This window comes from Pongo abelii, chromosome 13, assembly GCF_028885655.2.
Source record: "Pongo abelii isolate AG06213 chromosome 13, NHGRI_mPonAbe1-v2.0_pri, whole genome shotgun sequence".
NCBI lineage: Eukaryota > Metazoa > Chordata > Mammalia > Primates > Hominidae > Pongo > Pongo abelii.
Window position 1 is genome coordinate 105,124,587 of NC_071998.2, and position 21,531 is coordinate 105,146,117.

The 21,531-nt window shown below is 47.6% G+C and overlaps 1 protein-coding gene across 46 annotated transcripts in view; it reads left to right on the plus strand.

Annotated features, from left to right (window-relative positions):
* The window catches only part of ZNF618 (zinc finger protein 618), a 181,396-nt gene that overhangs the window by 90,323 nt on the left and 69,542 nt on the right, over positions 1 to 21,531 (plus strand). For 45 of the 46 annotated variants that reach the window (XM_024252541.3, XM_054520496.2, XM_054520495.2 and 42 more), the window contains exon 2: positions 2,741 to 2,784. The exons of the other annotated variant lie outside the window; for it this stretch is intronic. In XM_024252541.3, coding sequence (XP_024108309.1) covers positions 2,741 to 2,784 — 44 coding nt within the window. The remainder of the gene's footprint in view (positions 1 to 2,740; positions 2,785 to 21,531) is intronic. 46 annotated transcript variants of the gene reach the window in all.

Consider the following 21,531-nt stretch of genomic DNA (forward strand, 5'->3'; position numbering starts at 1 on the left):
GATACTGACACGTGGCTTGGATGTCTCCCACTGAATCCATTGTCCATCCATATCCCAATGAAGCAACTCTCATCTGCCACCATCTGAACATCCCACACCCTGCCCGGGTAGAACTCTCCTCTAGTTGCCCCAGTTTCCCAGCAGCACCACCTGAGTCTCTGCAAAAGTATTTGACAACTCTTTGAATATTTTTAGCACTTTCTCTTTGTTTTGTAAAAATGGGTGGAAAACAGAAATGCGTGCAGCTACCAGTAACACGAAGCTGAAGTACCATTCACTCAATAAAAGAAACAAAGGTGGAGGTTATTAGGCATGCTGAAAACAGAGACTCTCATCCCACACTCGGTCACGTGTTTGCTGCACTTGAGCTGGTCAACTCTGTGTGAAATTGTGAAGGAAAAGGACAAAAATGACAACTTTAAAAGTGTGTGTGACAAGCTAAAAATACACGCACAGAATTAAGTCTGAAAGGCGAGAGATCCATTTGGGAGTTAACCATTTTTTTAAGATCTCTGGGGCAGAATTTCCACCCGTACCACTTCTGCTGCTTATGATACAAATATTCAAACAACTTCAGCCTGTTCGCTTTGCATACAAGTTTTTAGGAATGCAAGATGTCAGAAAGAGGCTGTAATTGATCTGTTCTTTTGCTCCCAGTGAAATGATATGCAAACCGTTTTCTGCTTTCTTGTTTCTTCTGTTGAAATAATACATGGGCAGCCCATTAATTTCTTCCTCCCCAACCTCACATTTCTCCCTCCCTATTCGTCCTTAACCTTTCCCTTTCCCTTGTGTGGGAAATAGGAGCCGTTTGATGTCACCCCATTTCCCGCTTGGCTCTCCTGAATGTCGGTGGGAAGTAAAATGCTCCAGAACTGAGGAAGTTGGACTTTGGAGTGACCCAGACCTGAGCTTATAGCTGTGGGACTTTCGATAAATAAATTCTTTGACCTTCTGTGTTCTTGCCTGTAAAATGGGGATATTATGGGGTGGAGGGGGGAGGACCTATGGTGAGGATTAAATGAGAGAAGGCATTAATGTCCACATCCTAGCGCCTAATGGGAAGTTCTCCATGGGGAGCAAGTGCGGATGCCCGCTGGGACCAGACGGGCTGGGTGATTATAAGGCAAGAGTGGGGGATAGAGGCTGTGGAGAACCAAGTATGTCAGCTCTAGCTGCCTGTCACCATGTAGGACTGGGTATCATGGGGTTATCCAGTTTAATAAGAGATGGTGGGCTGGGCGTGGTGGCTCACGCTTGTAATCCCAGCACTTTGGGAGGCCGAGGCGGGTGGATCACGAGGTCAGGCGATCGATACCATCCTGGCTAACACGGTGAAACCCCGTCTCTACTAAAAATACAAAAAATTAGCTGGGCGTCGTGGCGGGCGCCTGTAGTCCCAGCTACTCGGGAGGCTGAGGCAGGAGAATGGCGTGAACCTGGGAGGCAGAGCTTGCAGTGAGCCGAGATTGCGCCACTGCACTCCAGCCTGGGCAACAGAGCGAGACTCCGTCTCAAAAAAAAAAAAAGATGGTGGAGATCTGGCCTTTTTTCAGTGCAATTCTTTTATTTTTATATATTGCCAATTTGTTTGAATCGAAGTCTGCCATCTGATTTTGCCAGTTTGCAACTTCTCATAAGCACTCATCAAAAGATGTTTTATTTCAGGTCCTCAGTCCTTCATCCGCAATCCTGAAATTCAAAAAAACTCAAAAAGTTTTTATAACTGATGAGGCAGCAGAACTTGACCTGAAGGGAGAAAAGGCTAGTGACGGTCCTGATTGTTGTCTTGTTGGCATTTATCCTACATAGGGTTACCTATGCATATGTTTTACGATAAAAATATCAATGTGCTTGATTAGCGGGGGCTCTGCCAGGGTTGTTTCAAAATATAAGACATAGGGCGGTACATTACCTTTCTAAAATTGGAAAAATTCCGAATTTGTAAACACGTATGCACCTGAATTTCAGACCTGTATTAGCCTATGATTCTTATTAGAAGTGTTCTGACAAAGCTCGGGAATATATCTTCAGCTGGCGGTGGTGGAGGATCTAGGTATTGTTCCCAGGTCCGCAACCTCTGTCAGCCTCTGCATTGAGGTCCCTCTGAGCACTGGTCTAGGAGTCAGGACCCCTGGAGTTTATTTTCACGAGACTTCAGGCAGCATCCTCTGCGCCCAAGGCCCCAGTCTCTGCATCTGAACCAGAATTGTATGATTTCTGAAAATTTCATTTGATCAGCTTTATGTCCCCCTCCCCCACACCCAAATAAAAGAGATTAAGAACTGGCACTCTCTTGCCTTCTGCTCATAGGGTTGGGAGAAAGAATATTTTAACATAATAGGATTTTTTCCCTCTGGTTGGTAGGAATAAATCTATAGCTACTGTTTTATTGGAACTCCCAGCTGAAAATAAAAATGGTGCAATTCAATCTCAGATTTAGCTGGTTACTTAACTTTTCACTGAGTTCCCAGGGCAGTGCAGTTGCTGAGTTTGTGTTGGCAGTGGGTGCTCAGTGGGATTTGAAGGGCCAAGCAAATGGGGTTGCGGGGAGGTGTTCTGACTCCCTTTTACCACTGGGCACAAGTTTTTCCAGCCTGGAGGAGCGGGACAGGGTCTTGTGGCCAGCTCACCCCACAGTCTGAGGGCTGGTATTCAGTGGGAGCTTGATGGGGTGGCAGCAGGTCGAATCTACGTCTTCTGCCTTGGCTGATGTAGGTGTTTTGGGTTTCTTTTGCAGGCTGACGGAGCCAGTGCAGCCGGAAGGAAAAGCACTGCGAGCAGGTACACTCCCTCTCCCGCCCCCAGCTTTTCCACCCATCGACTCAGGTCTTCATGACTAAGTTACCATTCTCTGGTCCTCACCTTCCCCCTGAAAGCATGGGTGATCCAGGCCAGCCCTCCTTGGCAAGAAGTATCCATACTTCCCCAGAGAATGTGAGGTCATGGAAAGCATTTTCCATGTGGGTACCTGTGACAAGAATCCAAGGATGGTTCATTCCTGAACCAGCCATTGGCCACTCAAGTTGAGAACGTAGGAGTGAAGCATAAGACTAGGCAGAAAGACCTGGGCTGGAATTCCATCTGGGCTGCTGCATGGCAAACTCCTGGGGCAGCCAGTCCCATCCTTGTCCAGAATCCATTGGCCTATGTGCTAGTGTCATGTGCTCCTCTCTCTTCACCAGTCATGCCAAAGCAGGGGATGGGATACTCTGATTAGCCAGGGTGGAGAGGGGGTGGCCTGTCCTCACCCTCAAGGATGGCAGGAGAGGGGAGAGGGGTGGTCCCCAATGGAGAACTGGACTGTTTTTACCAAAGAAGGGAGAGATATCAGACAGGCCCAAGCTGTGGACATCATGACAGGTGTCACAGGTAGGTACTTGGTATGTTAACACCCATGCTGCCGCTGCCGCTGCTGTTGCTGCTGTTATGTTGGGTAGAGCAAGGCTGGAACGGCCACGTGACCTTTATTTGGGGCTTTGGAGGCAGAAAGAAGGTAAGGGACAGACAAGAGAGATGGCTCCCCTGAACACATACATAAAATCTAGAATCGATCCTAGGGTTACCTGTTAGAGCTGAAGGTCAGATTGTGAATGCCAAGCAGAGGAATTTGCCTGTTAGCCTGTGAAACACTAGTTCTTTAAAATGTTAATGGATTTTTTTGTGTGAGAAAAAAAAGAGTTCTTTCTGTGGCCCAATAAGTTCAGAGGACAGTGGGTTAAACAAAATTAAAAAGGTTTATTTGCTGTGGGACTTTCCAGATCTTTTAATATGCTAATGTGTGTGCTTGAGAAGAGAGAGCCAGAGAGAGAGAGAGAGAGAATTTCATGTTTCTCAAACTTCTTAACCATGGGACCCCTTTTTTTGACGTTCATTGCATTAAGCAAGTGTTCCTTGGAGCGTACTTTAAGAAACCATGGAAAGACATTGACATTCTCTGAGCAGGAGAGTAATGTGTTCGGCTTGGTGTTTCAGGAATACCACCCTGGCAGCCATTTGTTGGGTGGATTGGAGGCTAGTAGAATAGAGGCCATTATACCAGGCCGGAGGTCTCTGTAACCCAGAGACCTGTATTGTGTGGCAAATATTTTATGCTTTGCAGGCTGTATGATCTTTGTGGCGGTTTCTCAACTCTGCCAGTATAATGCAGAAGTAGCCATGGCGATACATAAATATGCCCATAAATGGCCATAGTTTGTCAACCCCTAGTCTAAACTGACCCCTACCTGAGAGCCTCTGCAACTTCTGTTCCTTGTGTCTGGAATGTTCTTTCTCTGATCTTCCCATGATGAATGCCCTTTCATCTTTCAGATCTGGAGTCAGTTCTAACCTCAGGGAAGCTTTCCCTGACCCCCTGTATCAAGGTACCTGCACCCCAGTATGTGGTGTGTGGCCTTCATAGCCTTTTTATGCTCTTTAATTATTTCATTTTCATTATTCGTTATTTCATTCCCTCCCTGTGTTCCTTTTTTTCTGTCTCTCTGAGAATGCCAGCTCCATTGGCAGAGAACATGTCTGTCTTGTTCACTGCTGTGTGCCTGGCCCCTAGCAGGCTCTCAGTACGTGTTTATGGGGTGGGCACACTAGATGAGATGGAAGAAGATGTGCGAGTGACATGGAGACAGGGAGTGTGGAGAGGAGCAGGTAGAGCTTAGAGACGGTGCACTTGGGCCTGTGGTCCTTGGGGGTGACCCATGTAGCCAGCAGCTGCCCAGCGTTTTGTGTTTCTCTCCTGGGTCCCTAGGAGTGGAATTTGTGTAAGAACAATGTGTGAGGTTGTGGCCTGCGGGGCACTAGCAGTTGTCAGACCGGTGCCTGGAAGTGTTTCTTGGATCAGGAAATCAGGACTGGAAGGGGCATTGAGTTTGTCTAGACCACCCTGTCATTGTGCAATGGGGAGATCGAGGCCTTTGGGAGGAAGGGCCCTGCTTAGGGGCATATAATGAGTCAGTGGCTGTGTTGGGCCTTGAACCTGCCAAAGCTGGTGCTTTCTCCACTCCTCAGTGCCGTGCCCAAGTGAGGGTCTAGACAGCCTCTCCCACTTTCCTTCCACTTTCACTAAGCACCTGCTCTGGTAGGCCCAGTGCTGTATGCTATGAACTCAGATGGGTTAGGTGCTAATTTATTCACCCAGCCAGACATTCAAGTGTCTCCTGCATGGCAGGCACTGTTCGAAGTACTGCGTGAATGAAGAGACAAAGCATCACCCACCCCTCGTCAGTCCTGTAGGAATGTGGTCTGCCCTCACTTTCTAACGCATGAATCGCTCCTACACGAGCACCTCTGCCTGGTAATTGTAGCCGGAGAAGAACAGGCAGGTTTTCCCACGGTGGCTGCCTGAATCTCTGAATTGAGTATTATCCCCCTAAGGCTGTAGTTGGTGGAAGAATGCTGAGATTGATTGGAGATGCCTGCCCAGTCAGAGGAGGGGTAGGGTGGCATGTGAGACATTGATTTGTTCTCCCTGCTAGCCTAGGCTCTCCATCACACATAGTGACTGAGCCCCTGTGTTACCACCATGGCGCCGGAATATGCATCAGGAAGGGCCACCCAAACCTGAGGTTGTGTGTGGCTTAAGGTGTAAAAACAGACTTTCTAATAGTAATGACTACCATTTGGTGAACATTTCTTTGTCAGGCTCTGAGCTAAGTGATTTATGTGTATTAATTTATTAATTTTTCTTTTCTTGGAAACAGGGTCTCATTCTGTTGCTCAGGCTGGAGTGCAGTGGTGCAATCTCTGCTCACTGCATCCTCTACCTCTTGGGCTCAAGCAGTCCTTCCATCTCAGCCTCCCAAGTAGCTGGGACTACAAGCATGCAGCACTACCCCTGGCTAATTTTTGTATTTTTTTGTAGAGCTGGGGTTTCACTGTGTTGCCCAGGCTGGTCTCAAACTCCTGAGTTCTAGTGATGCACCCATCTTGGCCTCCCAAAGTGCTGGGATTACAGACATGAGCCACCGCACCCAGCCTTTATTTATTAATTTAATGTAATCTTTTTAACAACCTCGTGAGAGAGATACTCTTATTATTCCCACTTTACAGATGAGGAACCTGAGGCGTAGAGAGGTTTACTGGCCCAAGGCTGCCTAGGTGGAGGTAGGCAGTAGAGCCAGGAAGTCTACCTGAGTCTGACTTCTGTGATGCACTTACTCACCACGCCCTCCTGCTTCTTGGTGGGAAGGGATCAGTTAACACGTGTTATAGGAGCCTGTTTGGGGCCAGGGACTGTGCTGTAGGCTGGGGGCCTATCAAGAAGGTGGGACTCTGGAGGAGCTCACAGGCAAGTTTATAGATTCAGTGATGAAAACTAATCCTTTGAAAGACCAACACTCTATTACTTATATAGTGACTTGATGCTCAGTCTGAGAAGTGAATTATATGTTAAACGTCAAGAGAACGTTGTCGTGCCTGGTGCAGTGGCTCACCCCTGTAACCCCAGCACTTTGGGAGGCCGAGGCGGGCGGATCACTTGAGGTCAGGAGTTTGAGACCAGCCTGGCCAACATGGAGAAACCCTGTCTCAACTTTAAAAATACAAAAATTAGCCAGGTATGGTGGCACGCACCTGTAATCCCAGCTACTCAGGAGGCTGAGGCAGGAGAATCACTTGAACCCAGGAGGTGGAGGTTGCAGGGTTGCAGTGAGCCAAGATCATGCCACTGCACTGCAGCCTGGGCAACAGAGTAAGACTCTGTCTCAAAAAAAAAAAAAAAAAAGAGAGAACATTGTCAGTGTGGTGGCCTTAGCTGACACCACTGGTGATTTGACCATGGCCAGGTGGGATTTAGATGGGTAGACACTTTGTAGAGCATTAGAGCTCATTTAATCCCTGCTTCAGATGGAGAAATGAAGGTCCTGAGGTTCCCCAAAGTCAGAATTAGGTTAGACAGCTCTGAGTGGAATGACCTTGGAGGACCCCCAGTCCTCTAACGTGGGCTTCTACCCCCAGCGATGCTATGGCACACTCTGCTACTACGCCAGGGTCTGCTTTTATCCCAGCGCCTTCCTCTTGGCCTGGAACACATAATGTTATTCCTCCAGAGGGCCTCTGGCTAAACCCCAAAATCAACAGCATGGGCTGCTACAGAATTAGTGTTAAATTGAGGGGGACAAGGAGAGGTGGTGTTTCTGATCTTAAGAAACAACCGAATGTGGTTTGGTTTACTTCCCTGTAACCCAAACTGGGTCGATTTTACAAGACCAGTGATCCCAGCACTTGAGGTTAATGTCGATCTGGTGTGTAGGTTACAAATCATGTAGCACAACTCCAGCCAAACCCCACTTATTCTAAGAGTCAGGGGGGCTGTGGGGCCTTAACTTTGGAAAATTCTGAAGGAAATGCAGTTTTTGTAATCAAGTAAATGCAGTTACAGACTTGGTGTAATAAAGAATTATATATAAATATATGTATATATATTTTTCTTTTGTCAGCTGAGGATTTTCAGAGCTGGAAGGACTAGAAAATCTAGTCCAGCCCTTTCATTTTAGAGATAAGGAAATCTGGGATAGAAGAGGTTAAAGGGCTCATTATTTTGTTACAGGTTGCCCAACAAGTGAACAGGATCTTGTAGACAAGGAGATTGGGGAGGAGAATAAGAAAAGATCAAATCTCATCCATTCATTCCACAAATATTTACTGAGTGCCTACTAAGTGCTTGGCACTGACCTGGGTGCTGGAGGCACAGCAGTGAATGAAACAGACAGAAATCCCTGCCCTTGTAGAGCTGATGTTGTAGTGGGAGTAGAGCAGCTGTAATAAATACATAAAATATATGCTTGTTAGATAGTAACAAGTGCTGTGGGGGGAAAAGCAGAAGAGATTGGGAGAGCCGGAGACAGTGTTGCCTCTCTAATTTGAGCATTCAGGGAAAGTGAGTCACGAAGAAGGATCTGAAAGAGTGGTGGGGGCCGAACCAAGCAGTCATTTGGGAGAAGTGCATTCCAGGCAGAGAGAACAACAGGTGCAAAGATCCTGGAGCTGGAGTAGCAGCAAGGAGGCCAGTGTGGCCATTGAGGCCCTTGGAGACCGTTGTCAGGACTTTGGCCATTCCTCTGCGTGAGATCAGGAGCCACTGCGGAGTTTGAACAGAGAAGTGGCATAATATGATTTGGTTTTAAAAGGATCATTCTGGCTGCCAGGAGGATAAGATGTGATGATAGGTGTTGCCAAGGGTTCAGGACAGACAGGACCTTACACAGTAGGCTTAGAGCTGAGTTTCTGAAGGGCTTTTTTTTTTTTTTTTTTCAGGCCTGAGGACTTTAGTTCAGCAAAGGATTATGTGTAGCCTGCATCCAAAAATGCACAGCCTCCTGTGTGTTTCTTGGATGGCCCCAGAGTGGAACAGCTGTACTCCTGTGGTCTCCATTCTCCATGCCCCCCTGCACCCCCTGCCTGGTCTGTCAAGCATCTTCCTCACCATCTCTAGCCCTGCTAAGGGCCAAGCAGCCTAGTGCAGAATGGAAGCGCCCAGACTGCCTGGATTCAGATTCTGGCACTGCCCATTGCCTGGTTGTGTGACCTTGGGCTCATTACCTAGCCTTCCTGCATTTTGGCTTCCTCATCTGTAAACTGGGGATTATATTAGTACCTCCTTCATAGTGTTGTCAGTGACGATTAGGTGTAATAATATATATACCCTTAGCACAATGCCTAGTTCAAAGCAGGTGTTCAGTAAACATTTATTTTTATTACTACCGTGGTGGATTCTGGTTCCTAGGAGGAGAGAACGTGGGGTGGCAATTGATTCCTTGTAGAGCCTGGACAATGGAGAGAGGGCTGGAGGGAGGGATGACGATGATGGAGCTCTTATTTGTTGAAGGCCTACCGTGATCCAAATATGTGTCTTGTGTCTTATTTGATCTTCCCAGCAGCCCTTTCAGATAGTGATTGGCATCCCTCATGTTCAGAGGGAATTGAGGAATAGACTTGTCTGGAGTCACCCAGATGGTAAAATGGCTTTCAATGTAGCTAAGTCTTGTTCTTTAATTAAGCCAAGATTTTTCACGGGTGGACCATTTTATCTGATAACCACATGTGTATGGCTGCATAATTATTTATATCTTCTTCTTGTTTACCATTTTGGTTTTCAGCAGCAAAATAAAAGTAGCCCTAAACAACGCAATTTCCTTTGCACAAAATTTCACAGCAATACAGATTGAGTATTCCTAATCCAGAAATCCAAAAGGCTCCAAAATCCAAAACTTTTTGAGCACCAACATGATGCTCAAAGGAAATGCTTATTGGAGCATTTCAGATTTCTGGGTTTTAGATTAGGGATGTTGAACTGGCAAATGTAGTGGAAATATTCCAAAAACTGAAAAAAATAAATAAAAAATCCAGATACTTCTGGCCCTGAGTGTTTCAGATGAGGAGTATTCAACCTGTAGCCAGCCCAGTGCTAGTCAATGAACAGTATGGTATTAGCAGAGTGAATTATTTTGGAACGGGGTATGTTTTGGGAGATATCTTCATCTTGACTCTAGATTTATGTTCCTGTTACTGGAGTTCAGATTTCATTTCTAGAAATGTATTTCCAGAAATATTCTCACCCTACCAAAATTCGGGCAAAGTTTGTCCACAAAAAAATCCTAAATTGCAGGTTGAATGGGGGCTCATGTACTTATTCCAAAGGGGCCGGTTGCTTTTTTGGTGGGCTGTTTAATTAGTTACCATTCAACCTAGGCTCTGTTAAATAAGACAGATTCTTGAAAATTCACATACAGTCTTAGGTCTGCCCTCTGGAGACAGCCACGGAAATACAAACCACAATTCACATCCATCAAGATCCATGAGCTGTTTGTGCCAAAGGGCACTTGAACTTGGAGTGGTCCAGCAAAGGGAATTGGTGGAGGTCTCTAGGGAACTCAGTCCTCCCTATCAGCACATGCCCTCCACGTATGCTCCTTGAGCAAAGTAAGAAAGTTCTTCTTGTGAACCTGTGGCTGTTAGTGCAGAGTGTTCAGAATCTTGCCTTGTCCTGAAGCACAATATCGAGAATGCGAAGTAGGAGGACCTGACCTACTTGCTTCTTGAGGCCTTTAGTAACAGAGGCCCTTGATCTGAGAAGGCAACCCAGGAAATTTCCACAGCCTCACCATCTGTCTGGCTCTGCTGACAAAAGAGAACATGCTCACCCTTGGCTTGAGCACCCTCCAGACTCCATGTGGAGTATGACAGTTTACAGTGTCGGGACACCTCAAACCCACCTTCTTGATCACTCCTGCCTGGCTGTCCTGCAGTGGACTTGGCTGCAATGTGGGTCTCCCATCTCTCCTCTTCACTGCTGCTTGGAGGGTGGCCTTGTCCCCCACTCCTTTTGTTTTCATAGGGGCTAAAAATTCCTCCTCTACTTCCATTTATGAGTACTCCACTGACGGCCTGTGAGCTCGTCTTTTTCATAGTTAACCTAACTTTTCACATTTTGTCTGGTGTATTTAGTAGGGGCGGGAGAAAAGAACTAATATGCATTGAGTTCCTATTAGGTATAGGGCACTTTACATCCATCCATCCTTTAATCTTCCAGAGTATACTTAGTGGTAAGTATAACAACCGTGATTTGCACATGAGGAAGGGAAGGTGTGGACAGGGTAGGGCTCCTAGCAACGATCCCTGCATCTGCTTTGTCATCCCCAAGCACCTTGTAAGGACTGGATCATGTAGTTAAAAGAGTACTGTGTGTGTGTCCAAGGGCAGTGTGCCTCCAGGCAGTGAGCAAACCAGGGCTGAGTTCTCACTCTGGGGTGTTGGGGCAAGAGCTGGTTGGTTGTCACACCCCTAGTCCTAGAGACTGCAGGGTGGAGGGGAGGAGGGCAGTTGTAATGCCAGGACGGGGACAGCACCATGGAGAGAGAGCAAAGCTATGTTAGCAGCTGGGCAGCACTGGGCATCAGCTGGCGATGTGGGCAGGAAGGTGGAGGGGTCGCAGTTCTGCTGGGGTGCTTCCTTATCCTTTCATTCCTAGGAGAAGATGGCCAGAGGAGTTGGACCTCAGAGAATTAGAGAAAGGAGTAGTTGCTAAGTCATAGCCTTGGCATGAAGTAACGTGAACAGAGGGAGTGTGTTTATCCTTTGTTTAGACGTCCAGTGTGAGGGCTTAGGGATGGCCTCGCTCTTTAGTGGTTGAGCTCCCTGACTTCTGGGGTCTGCATGAGACCTCATGTGTGCAGGATGGTCTTTGCAGGGTGGTGGGTCTCCGCAGGACAGTGAGCATGGGCCCCTCATTGGCCTCTACTCCCTACCTGTCTGTTGGGGATATTCTATCTGGGAGACAGAGAGGTGGCCCCTCAGAGAACAGTGCACATTGCTAATTGGTCAGAATTGCACCATTGCCAGACCCACTGGAAAACGAAGGTAGCGTATCTGTTTAAAATGCCATTAACACTGCTTCTTCTTAACATCCTGGGCAACCTTCCACATGCCACAGCACCCTCGAAAGAAGTTCCCAGCTTTAACTGTTGAACCCCACCCTGCTAAATTTTGGAGTTTGTGATTTGACAAGATTGCCCAAGACTCTTGCTTTCCCCCAGTCTAGGTTTAAATTAACCAGGGAATTTACTGTTAATATTTAAATCATATACTATCTTTGTGAACTGCAATATTACCCAACGTTGTGGCTGACTAACACCATACAGTGAGGAAAATTAAGTGCCTAAGAATTATCTCCAGCTAATGACATATTTATGCATTGTAGGTTACTTTGAATTTCTAGACTGTTGAGTTGTTTAATAGGTTAATAGTTTTAATCTATTAATCTAATCTTTTCTACTTGACTATTTATTAAAATATATCAGTGATACATGACAGAAATGGAAGTACAGATCATTTTGAGGGTTCTTAAGGAACAGGTGATGGTGTGAGGATTTGAAACTTAGGCGGAATAGTAAGTACCAGGCATGGGCCTCGCTCCTGGCATTTGTGGACACTGTGGTTCTGCTCCATGTTCTCTCTCTCAGCTCTCCCAGGCTGGTGATGAAGCTATGACCTTTTTCCCACGATGGCTTCTCTCCTTGTCGCTAAAAGCTGGAGACTCTTTATGTCTGAAGGACATGTTTGAGCACAGCAGCATTTGAAAACACATCAGGGAGAGAGAGAGAGGCAGGCGGCAAGCACAGAGCCCAGGCGCTTTTCTCTGTGGAAGAGGTGGGACCCATCATTCCTTTCCTTTATTTCATGTCGGTGTGACTTTTAGCATCTAAAATGTGCCCAGTTCTGTCTGTATGCTCAGGAAACAGCAAAAAACAAGGGAGTGTATTCCCTGTGTCTTGGGACTTCTGGCATTTAGTCATGTGTGTGTTCATTCATTCAACAGGTGTTTTTATTATTTTCTCTTGAGAAGAGAAAACAAAAATTATCCAAATGGTTAAAAGCCTAGACTTTGGAGTCAGACAGACCTGGTGGAATTTTGATTCTGTCACTAGGAAGCAGGGAGACTGTGAAAAAGTCACTCTGTTTCTCCAGTCCTTGGTTTTCTTATTTAGAAACCAAAAAATGCCTGTATCAGGCATTGCACAGAAGGATGAGATGGTGTAGGTGTGAGGCCCGGAGCACCGCACCAGCATGTCATAAGCACTCAGTACACCACAGCTGCCCTTGGCATCACTCTCCGTGTTATTTGTGCCATTTGCATCATGACTGTCCTCACCAGCATCACGTCCACCCTGCATGCTGGTGTGTTTTGTCTGGTCGTTTTCTGTTTGTGTCATTGAGCAGACCTTAGCTGACGACCTGCCAGAGGACCAGGCAAAAGGATACAAAAAGCAGTGAGTAGAGCCCTGGCCTCTAGAAATCTTCCAGAACCACATGGAATTAATTAGAGGGCAGATTTGGAGTTCTAACAGGGCAGGAGCCTATTAGAAGCAGAGAGGAGCATTTCCAGAACCGCTGGTGGGAGAATGAAGGCTCCTGAACCATTAGTGGGGACAGCCACCCTGTCACCTTAGGGTCTGAGTGTATGCTGATTGGTGGTCGTGATGGTGACCCTGCACCCTCAAGAGAGAATGTCAGGGTATTACCAGGCTGCTGTATCTTGGCATTTCAGAAGGTGGGAAGAGTGTGTTACATTTTAGAAAATTTTCATCAGTTCACCAGAAGGGATAAAGATATAACTTTGACACTCAAGAAATAAGCTTCACTTATTCAGAAAATTGGCTTCTGTGAAACATCGCTAACCTATGTTATAATAAAGTCCAGATGAATGAGTCATTCTTCAGTTCTGAGTATTCAGTGAAGCAGCAAAACCATCGACAGTTACAGTGATGTTGATGGATTGATCACAGAAAAGTGTTGCCTGGATCAGAGGCTACAGGTGCCTCCAGCGCCATGCTGACATTGACCTTTCCTGGGCTTGGTCCTTGGTTCACTTCGTAAACAGCCTCTTGCTGACCATCACCCATGTGCCAGCCACTGCTCTGAGTATCATGAACCAAGGAGACAAAATCTTGTCCTCTAGCTCACGTTCTAGTTGAGGAAACAGACAGGAAAGTGGACAGAGAGGTAACAGAGTACACTGAGTGGGTAGATACTGGGGAACCATAAATGAGTTTCAGCCAAGGAGTGACATGGCCTTGGCTGCTCTGTCCAATGTGGATCCCAGGGCAGTGTATAGGGGAAAGGGAGATTGGCTGTGAGATGTTTACAAGACAGGAGAAAGGGGGAGGTGGCTTGAACTGGAGTGGCGGTCGTGGTATGGTAAGGAATGGTTGGATTCTGGACATACTTTGAAGGTGGATCTGGCTGGATTTGCTGGTATATTCATAGTCGGGAGTGACAGAACAGGAAGAGTCAAGGACAGTTATAGAGTCTGGGCAGCAGGAGCTGGAAGGTTGGAATTACTGTTAGCTGAAGTGGAGATGATGGTGGTTATTTGATTGTGTTGTCTTAGATTGCAGGTTTTAGCCGGAAGAGTGCTGGGCTAGGAGGCAGAATTGTTTTCCTGTCTTGGGGAAGAGATGTAGCAGCAGAGTTTTGGACCTGTTAAATACGAGGTGCCTGTTAGGTATCCAGATGGAGATGTCAAGCAGCTGGGGGTTTATGCAGGTCTGGAGTTCGGTGGGGGGCCAGTCCAAGCTGGAGATACAATTTGGGATTCAACACCATGTAGTTAATATTTAAAACTAAGAGTCTAGCTGTATAGTCCCAGCTACTCGGAAGGCTGAGGTGGGAGGACTGCTTGAGCCCAAGAGTTCAAGACCAGCCTGGGCAACATAGAAAGACTCTGTTTCTTTAAAAAATTAAAATTAAAAAAGATAAATAAGAAATAAAAGTACAAGTCTCCATGAGATCACTTAGGAAATGAGTGTGGATAAAAATACAATAGGTTCTAGAACTGATCCTTGGGGCATATCAAGTTGTAAGAGCTAGAGTGATGAAGAGGATTCAGCACAAGAGATAAGAATGTCCAGAAGGCCAGAGATCCACCAGGGGAGCACAGAGCAAAGTGAGCAACCAGCTGGGTGGAGGAGAAGGGGGCCGTGTTAGAGGCTGCTGCTAGAGGCAGATCCGATGGGGACTGAGAAGGGACCACTGGATTGAATAGTGTGGCAGCCACTGGAGACCTTGAAAAGAGAAGCTATGGTGGAGTAGTGGAGGCAACAGCCCATTGGACTTAAAAGGTATTACCAAGGAGCCGGCCTGCCGATATCAGCAAGTAGATAAGAATCAGTTGCACTCATATAGTCAGTGGGTGGGAAGTGGGTAGAGTTGGAGGACTTGGTCAGTGGGCAGAGTCCTGTCTGGATGTGCGTTAATGCATTTAACATCCCATGCATGCATGCATTCATGGAGAGTGTATTTAAGCTCAGCTGGAGAGCAGTTCACCTTCATTCCTAAGGAGTGGAGTTTTATCCTAGGGGGAGTTAACCAAGTCATTATTTACACACTGTAATTAGAGGCTTTTTTCTCCACCCTTAACATTGTTAAAGGTGGGTGAGATATGAGAGTAAATGGCACCCTTTGGAGGAAGAGCAGGGGTCCTCAGGCTGAGTCTTGGGACGTAGATGTACGCCTTGCTCCCCCTCTGTGTAAGGAGACACACACGTCTTGCTGGGTAAAGGTCTGGCCTGTGTAAGGGCCTTAGATGTCTCTGATCCCTGCTCACTCATTGTGTACATTGGAAAACTGAGTCTTGGGGTAGGCAGCCAGCCCAGGGAATCAACAGCAGAAATAGGACTGAAGGCCAGGGTGCTGAGCATTGCTCACGTCTACTAGGACTTGGTAGAACTTTTAAGCATCAGCATTATTGGCAGAATGATGTGGAAATTGTGCTCAGAAACAAAGCCGCCATACTCCCAGGCACCTAGCATCAAGGCAGACTGTCCTCCGACATGCCTGAAATGGCATCTCTTTGGGCCTCAGATCCACTGGTAAGTTACTTGGTTGCGTTGTCTTAGGCTGCAAGCTTTAGTGGCAACAGTACCAGAACAAGAGCCAAAAAGTTTTCAGACTAAGCTCATCACTAAAAATTGTGTGACCTTGGCCATGCCTTTCCTTCACCTGTGTGCACTGAGTTCTTTCTGTGGGCCAGGCATTGTGCTAGGGCTGGGGATACAGATGTGAATAAAACAGACCCGGGCCCCGTTCTGTGCCTTGGTTTCCCCATCTGGCCACGGGGCTCTTGTCAATGCCAAGCGTGATGAGGTGGGCATGAGGTCTTTGAAGAACTGTCAGGTGAGACCCAGAGAGGAGAGAGAGAGAGAGAGAGAGACTTGTTTGTTTTTGAAACCTCCCTGGGCAGAGTCTGCAGACACATTGGCCTGGCCAGACGTAGTAGCAGGATCAAATAGGAATAAAGCAGAAGAAAACCAAGGGTAGTAGAAGATAGTAATTTACAAACTTCACTGCTTTGGAGCTGTTTCTTCAAATTTCATGTTACACCATGTATTGGTTGCCTATGGCTGCTTTTGCTCCTGTTGCTTCACTACAACAGAAGTTTATACACTCCTTGGGGTCAGAAGTCTGAAATCAAGGTGTTGGAACAGTCAGATTCCCTCTGAAAGCCCCAGGGGAGAATCTGATCTTTGTCACTGCCTGCTTCTGGTGGCCATCGGCATTCCTCGACTTGTGGCCACATCATTCCAGCTGTACCTCTCTGGGTGCATTGCCTTCTCTCCTCTGTAACTTCTCTTCTGTCTGTCTTAAATCTCCTTTTGTCTTATAAGGATACTTACTGCATTTAGGTGTCACTCAGATAATCCAAGGATGAGCCTAGTCTCAAGATCCTTCACTTAATTACATCTGCAAAGACTCTTTTTCCAAATAAGGTCATATTCACAGATTCAGGAGATTAGGACGTGGACATATCTTTTAGGGGGCTACCGCTCACCCCACCACAGAGAGAAAGAGGCCTAAGTCTGTATACATCAGGCAAAAAGCAAAGCTGTGTGTATTGAAGATGGGGAGTCTTAGAGCCTTGCTCAGCACTACCATCCCCATTCCAGCCTCATAGGTGTATCTAAGAGCCATTGCTGTGGAACCCCTAGACCTTCAAGGAACATACTTTGAGAATCATTGCCTTAGAGAAAGGCCAGCTGTCTTAGGGAACTTCTTGGGCAGGGATCCACTTGGTCTGGCTTCTCTCCTGGTCAGCTTGCACAATTAGTAACCGGTGACCACGGATAGCAGGTACTTACTGAAAAATATCCTTTTAATGCTTGACTTTGGATTTTATGTTGAAGTGTGACTCGGGTTAAATATAAAATTCATAGCATATCTTGAGCAACTATTTTGTAGTTATCTATATATAAATCTATTTTACAGCGACACAAATAGAATAGATTATGGAGTGTCAGCATGTAGATAGATTCCGAGTGCTTTTTCACTAATATACCTAATGATTCGTGCTGAGAATATCCAAGGGCTCCACTGTACATTTAAATGGATATAATTAAAATAATGAGCTCTATTTTAAAAAATGATATATGAAAAAAAAATTTTAAGGAAGTTAGAAGGAGCTGCACCACTAACTCAAAGTGATATAAGTACTTCTGTGATTCCATTGTTATTAGGACACCTAATTAAATGCAAAGCATTTGAGAAAAGCAACATTTGGGCTTGTAAATCTAAAGCCTGGAAGTCGGGGAGAGGGGGAAGAGAAGGAAGTTACCCACGCCTTTGTCGCGGAAAGGACTCGGGGGCATCACGTTTAAGGGAGGGGATGGTTATGTGCTGTTGTGCCCTTGGGCGATAGAGGGCGGCTCACTGGTCCCCATCTTCTGTGAACTCAGTCAGGAATCTGGCTGGTCATGCAGCTGCAGCTGTATTTGCCAGTGTGAACTCTGATTTGTTTGGGGTGGGAGATGTGGGTACAAGAACTAGGGAGAGGCTGCCTTTTCATGGGAGAAAGACATTCCCCTGTGCCTGACTCTCAGCTCCAGGTGTTAAGGGCACTCCAGGTGACCTGAGACTCTGGTGGTTCAGTGGAAAGAACAAAGGATGGGGAGTCTGGAGATGCGAGTTCTAGTTTTGACTCTGCTACACGTCCTGTGCCTTTGGAGAGGGCCTCTCCTGTGATGCATTCATGCCTGGCCCTGTTGCAAATGGGTGACCATCCATTCTAGAAACCCATCTCAAGGATATACTCTGCTGTTCCAGTGGGCCCCAGGGAGTCTTAGGAGGCATATGTCCCAGTGCCTGCTTACTAGAAGGCAGGTATCCTTTTGGTCATTCAGCAAATATCGTATTTATGGAGCACCTAATATAGGCCTACTGGATGCTGGGTATAAGAGGTGCACAACACTCCCAAGGGCCCCCCCTACTCTTAGGACAAGTGCAGTTTGGTGAGCCAGTGTACAAAGCATTTTCAGGTAACAGGGCTGCAAAGGAAATAAAACAAGGCAATGAACTAGAAGCTAGACTGGAATTTCGGGAAGGGGATGAGCGAGTCAAGATGAGTTCATTAGGACACAATGGGAGGATGGCTGTCAGAGTCACCTGTGCAAGGAAGACGTGGCATTCAGAGAGGGAGTCTGACTCTGCCTCAAGCAAGCCAGGAAGGCTTCCCAGAGGTGAGGATGTCATCATGAACCAATGTCGTCATCATCATGGCAGCTGCCATTCGTGGAAATCCACTCTGTGCCCTCCCCCGCAGCTGGCAAGAGTCATGGTCCTTCTTTAACAGACAAGGAAACAGAGGCTCAGAGAAGGGAGTCCCTTGCTCAGGGCTGCAGGGTGTGGGGGTGGGCAGATGAGAGTTCCACCCAGCCTGCCTGACTCCTACAGCTCCTCCCTTCCCCTCCCAGGATGCCATGATGGTGGTGAGGACTTGAGAGCAGGAAGGGACACTGAATCTTTTCAGATGGCATGGTCAGGTGCTCTTGAGGCCTCGGGTGGAGCTTCAGAACACTGGCTGTGAAGAAAGCCGGGGTAAGGGAGTTCTGGGCCGGGGGCCCCATCTGTTTCATCTCCTTCCGTCTCTTTGCCCACTGAGCATCAGGGCCCTGACCATTAGCACCCATGAGGTCTTAGCTAGGAAATGGGAATGTCAGCTGCTTTCTTTACCCCCCAGCTTGAATGTGAATACACATCATTCACTATCAGCTTCATCAGCATGACCACCTCTGCAGCACTAGACAAAGTCCTTACTCCCTCACCGCCTATATCCCATTACTGAACAGTGGTAGAGCTGGCATTCAAACCCTCGTTGGTCTAACTCCACAGCCCATGTGCTAAACGCCTATGCCACATAAACTTGCATCCTCTGCACATGCCCTTCCCCTGCCCGCCATAAAAAAGACAATAGGTAGATAACAATGAAACATCTCCACTGGTAGCTTACTGTTCTAGGTCCTATGTAGACATTACTTTGTTTTGCCTCACAGCACTGTGGGGTGGGTACCGTATTTGTCCCCATTGTATGGATGTGAAGACTGAGGCTTAGAGGAGTCAAGTCACTTATGTAGGAACCTGCAACTGGCAGTTTTGAGATTTGACCCTAGGATGATCCAACTTCCAAGTCTGGTGCTTGGCCCATTTCACTCCCGCCAGGCCATCAGCCAGTCTGCTCCAGTGCTTCTCGTGACGGGGAGCTCACCACCTCCAGGGGATCCCCTTTTCTTGTTGGCCAGCAGCAGGAATCACCTCCCTCTCTAAAGCCACACCTGTCCTCTTGTGACTTGCTGGACCTGCCAGTTCTAGTTATGTCTTAGGCGTCACAGAACTTGAGACTTCTTTGCCCTGTGGTGTCCTGCAGCTCGGCAGGGCCGTGTTCCCCTCTGGGGGGCCAGGGGGACTCTTGCTCATGATATTATCCCCCACAAAAGTGGCAGCAGCCCGGAAAGCCAGGGAACCTCCTGTCCTCCTGCTCACCCATGAGCACCTTGGCTCTGGCTCTGTTCTGGATGCCGAAGGTCAAAGGTGGGTGATGTGGGGCAGCCTGGGCTGTGGGTGAGGAGGCTTCCCTCTGCGAGTTTCTCTCCCAGTGCAGGCTGCCTGCATCAGGTGCCCGTCCCACCTCGTACCACCCACATGACTTTGGGTACGTTATTTCACCTCTCAGTGCCACAGTTCTAGACTGTAAAGTGGAACTAATACCAAGATTTCCTTCCTAGAGTCATTGCTAAGGATGAAAGGAATTAGCATGTTAGAACAGTGCCGGGCACATAGGAGGCTCTGTTTAAGTGTTTCTTAAGTAAATTAAGGAAATGAATTCTGAGGCGATTGAATCATGCAGTTTTACACTTTCTTACCGTGGAGAAGGGCAAAAGCTCAGACAGTATGTCTGGTGGCCCTGATGGGACAGACGCATGAGGAGGAGGCGCCACTGGGTGCCAAAGAAGCTCTAACAGTGTGTCATTATTAACAATGGTCATGGTGACCGTGTCTTGAGAGCAGTTCCAGGCCAGGTGCTGTGCTGAGTACTTTCCATGTGTTCATTGATTAAAATCTGCATGACAACCCCGTTAACTCCATTTTGCAGACGGCGAAACTAAGGCTCAGAGGTTAGGTGGCTGGCTTGAGGCCCACAGCGAGGAAGTGGTTGGCGCGATAGCCCTTGCTCCTGACTGATTTTCCCAGCATGCCTTTTCACTCGTGTTCCATCCATCTGAGTCCTGGCCTCCTGTATGAGTCATCTTGGGCTGCTGTTAACAGAATGCTGTGGGATGCCATGCCTAATGCCATAGGCTTAATTAAACAACAGAAATGTATTTTCTCACAGTTCTGGAGGCTGGAGGTTGTGATCAGGCTGCCAGCACGGTTGGGTTCTGGTGAGGGCTGCCTCTTGGCTGTAGAGGGTCACCCTGTCACTGTGTCCTCACGTAGGGGAGAGAGCAATCTCTTTCCCTTCTTACAAAGCCCCTCATGAAGGCCCCTCCGATGTGACCTCATTTAACCACACTTAACCTCCCAAAGACCCTTTCTTCAGATCCAGTCACACTGGGGGTTAGGGCTTCACCATCTGAATTGGGGGCACACAGTTCAGTCCATAGCACCTCCCCATGGCCTTCCTCTATCCTCTCCTCATTAGATGGGGGCTTCCCTCTCTATCTTTGCTCAGTTTCCCAACCTTTCTCCACCTTGGATGAAAGCTGAAGCTGAGAAGGACAGCAGATGTGATTAAACCCATGCTCCTGTGATAAACAGGGCTGCTGAAACCCAAAGAAGAGAAAAGTCTTGCCCAAGGCCACACAGCAAGCCCACTGTAGATACGAGGACTGGAGCCTGGGTGCCTGAGTCCCAGTCCAGTGCCCCTGCTGTGCTGCAGTTGGAATGCTGGCATCCCCTGTCTTGAGTCTGGGCCTCAAAATTCACAGACCATGCTCTCCTCTGGCACAGTGGAGAGGCTGGCATGGCCAGGGCAGTGTCTCTGGGCCTGGAACATGACTCAATTTCCCAGTATGTGCACGCCTCAGCTTCCCCGCCTCACAGACAGCAGTCATGGGGATGCTTCCCTTGTCAGAAGGATGTGGGGCCCTTAGGATGATAACATGGACAGCTGTGTTGAAAGGAGGATGCTTCAGGAATGGATGGCAGGGACCTGGCTTCCTGCCTTGGCCTGTCCCCGATTTTATGTCTGGCCTGAGCAAGTCACAGCTCTGCTTTAGTCCTTAGTGTCCCCCTCACGAAGGACGTTCAGTGACCCACGCCCTGCCCTCTTCAGAACTGACATCATTACCTCGAGGATGTTTTCCGATGTTTAAAGAGCCCCCTCCATGCCATAGTGTTGGCTCCATGACATCTCAACCTAGTGAGTCTTTTTGAATTGGAGTTTCCCATTTGTAAAGCAGGAGCGGGGAAGAGCCTGGACGAGATCCCAAGCCTTCTCGCCTAGGAACGAAGGGAACAGCACTGGATATTGTGTACATCAAAGCACTGAAACCCTTACCGCGCAAAGCGTAGTTTGAGGCCCAGCAGCCCAGACCCCACCTGAGAGCTTGTTAGAAATGCAGAATCTCTGAGTGAGGCGTGGTGGCATGGTGCCTGGAGTCCCAACCACTCGGGAGGCCGAGGTGGGAGGGTCGCTTGAGTCCAGGAGTTTATGTTCTGCCTGCGCAACATAGTGAGACCCATCTCTAAAAAGGAAAAGAAATGCAGAAT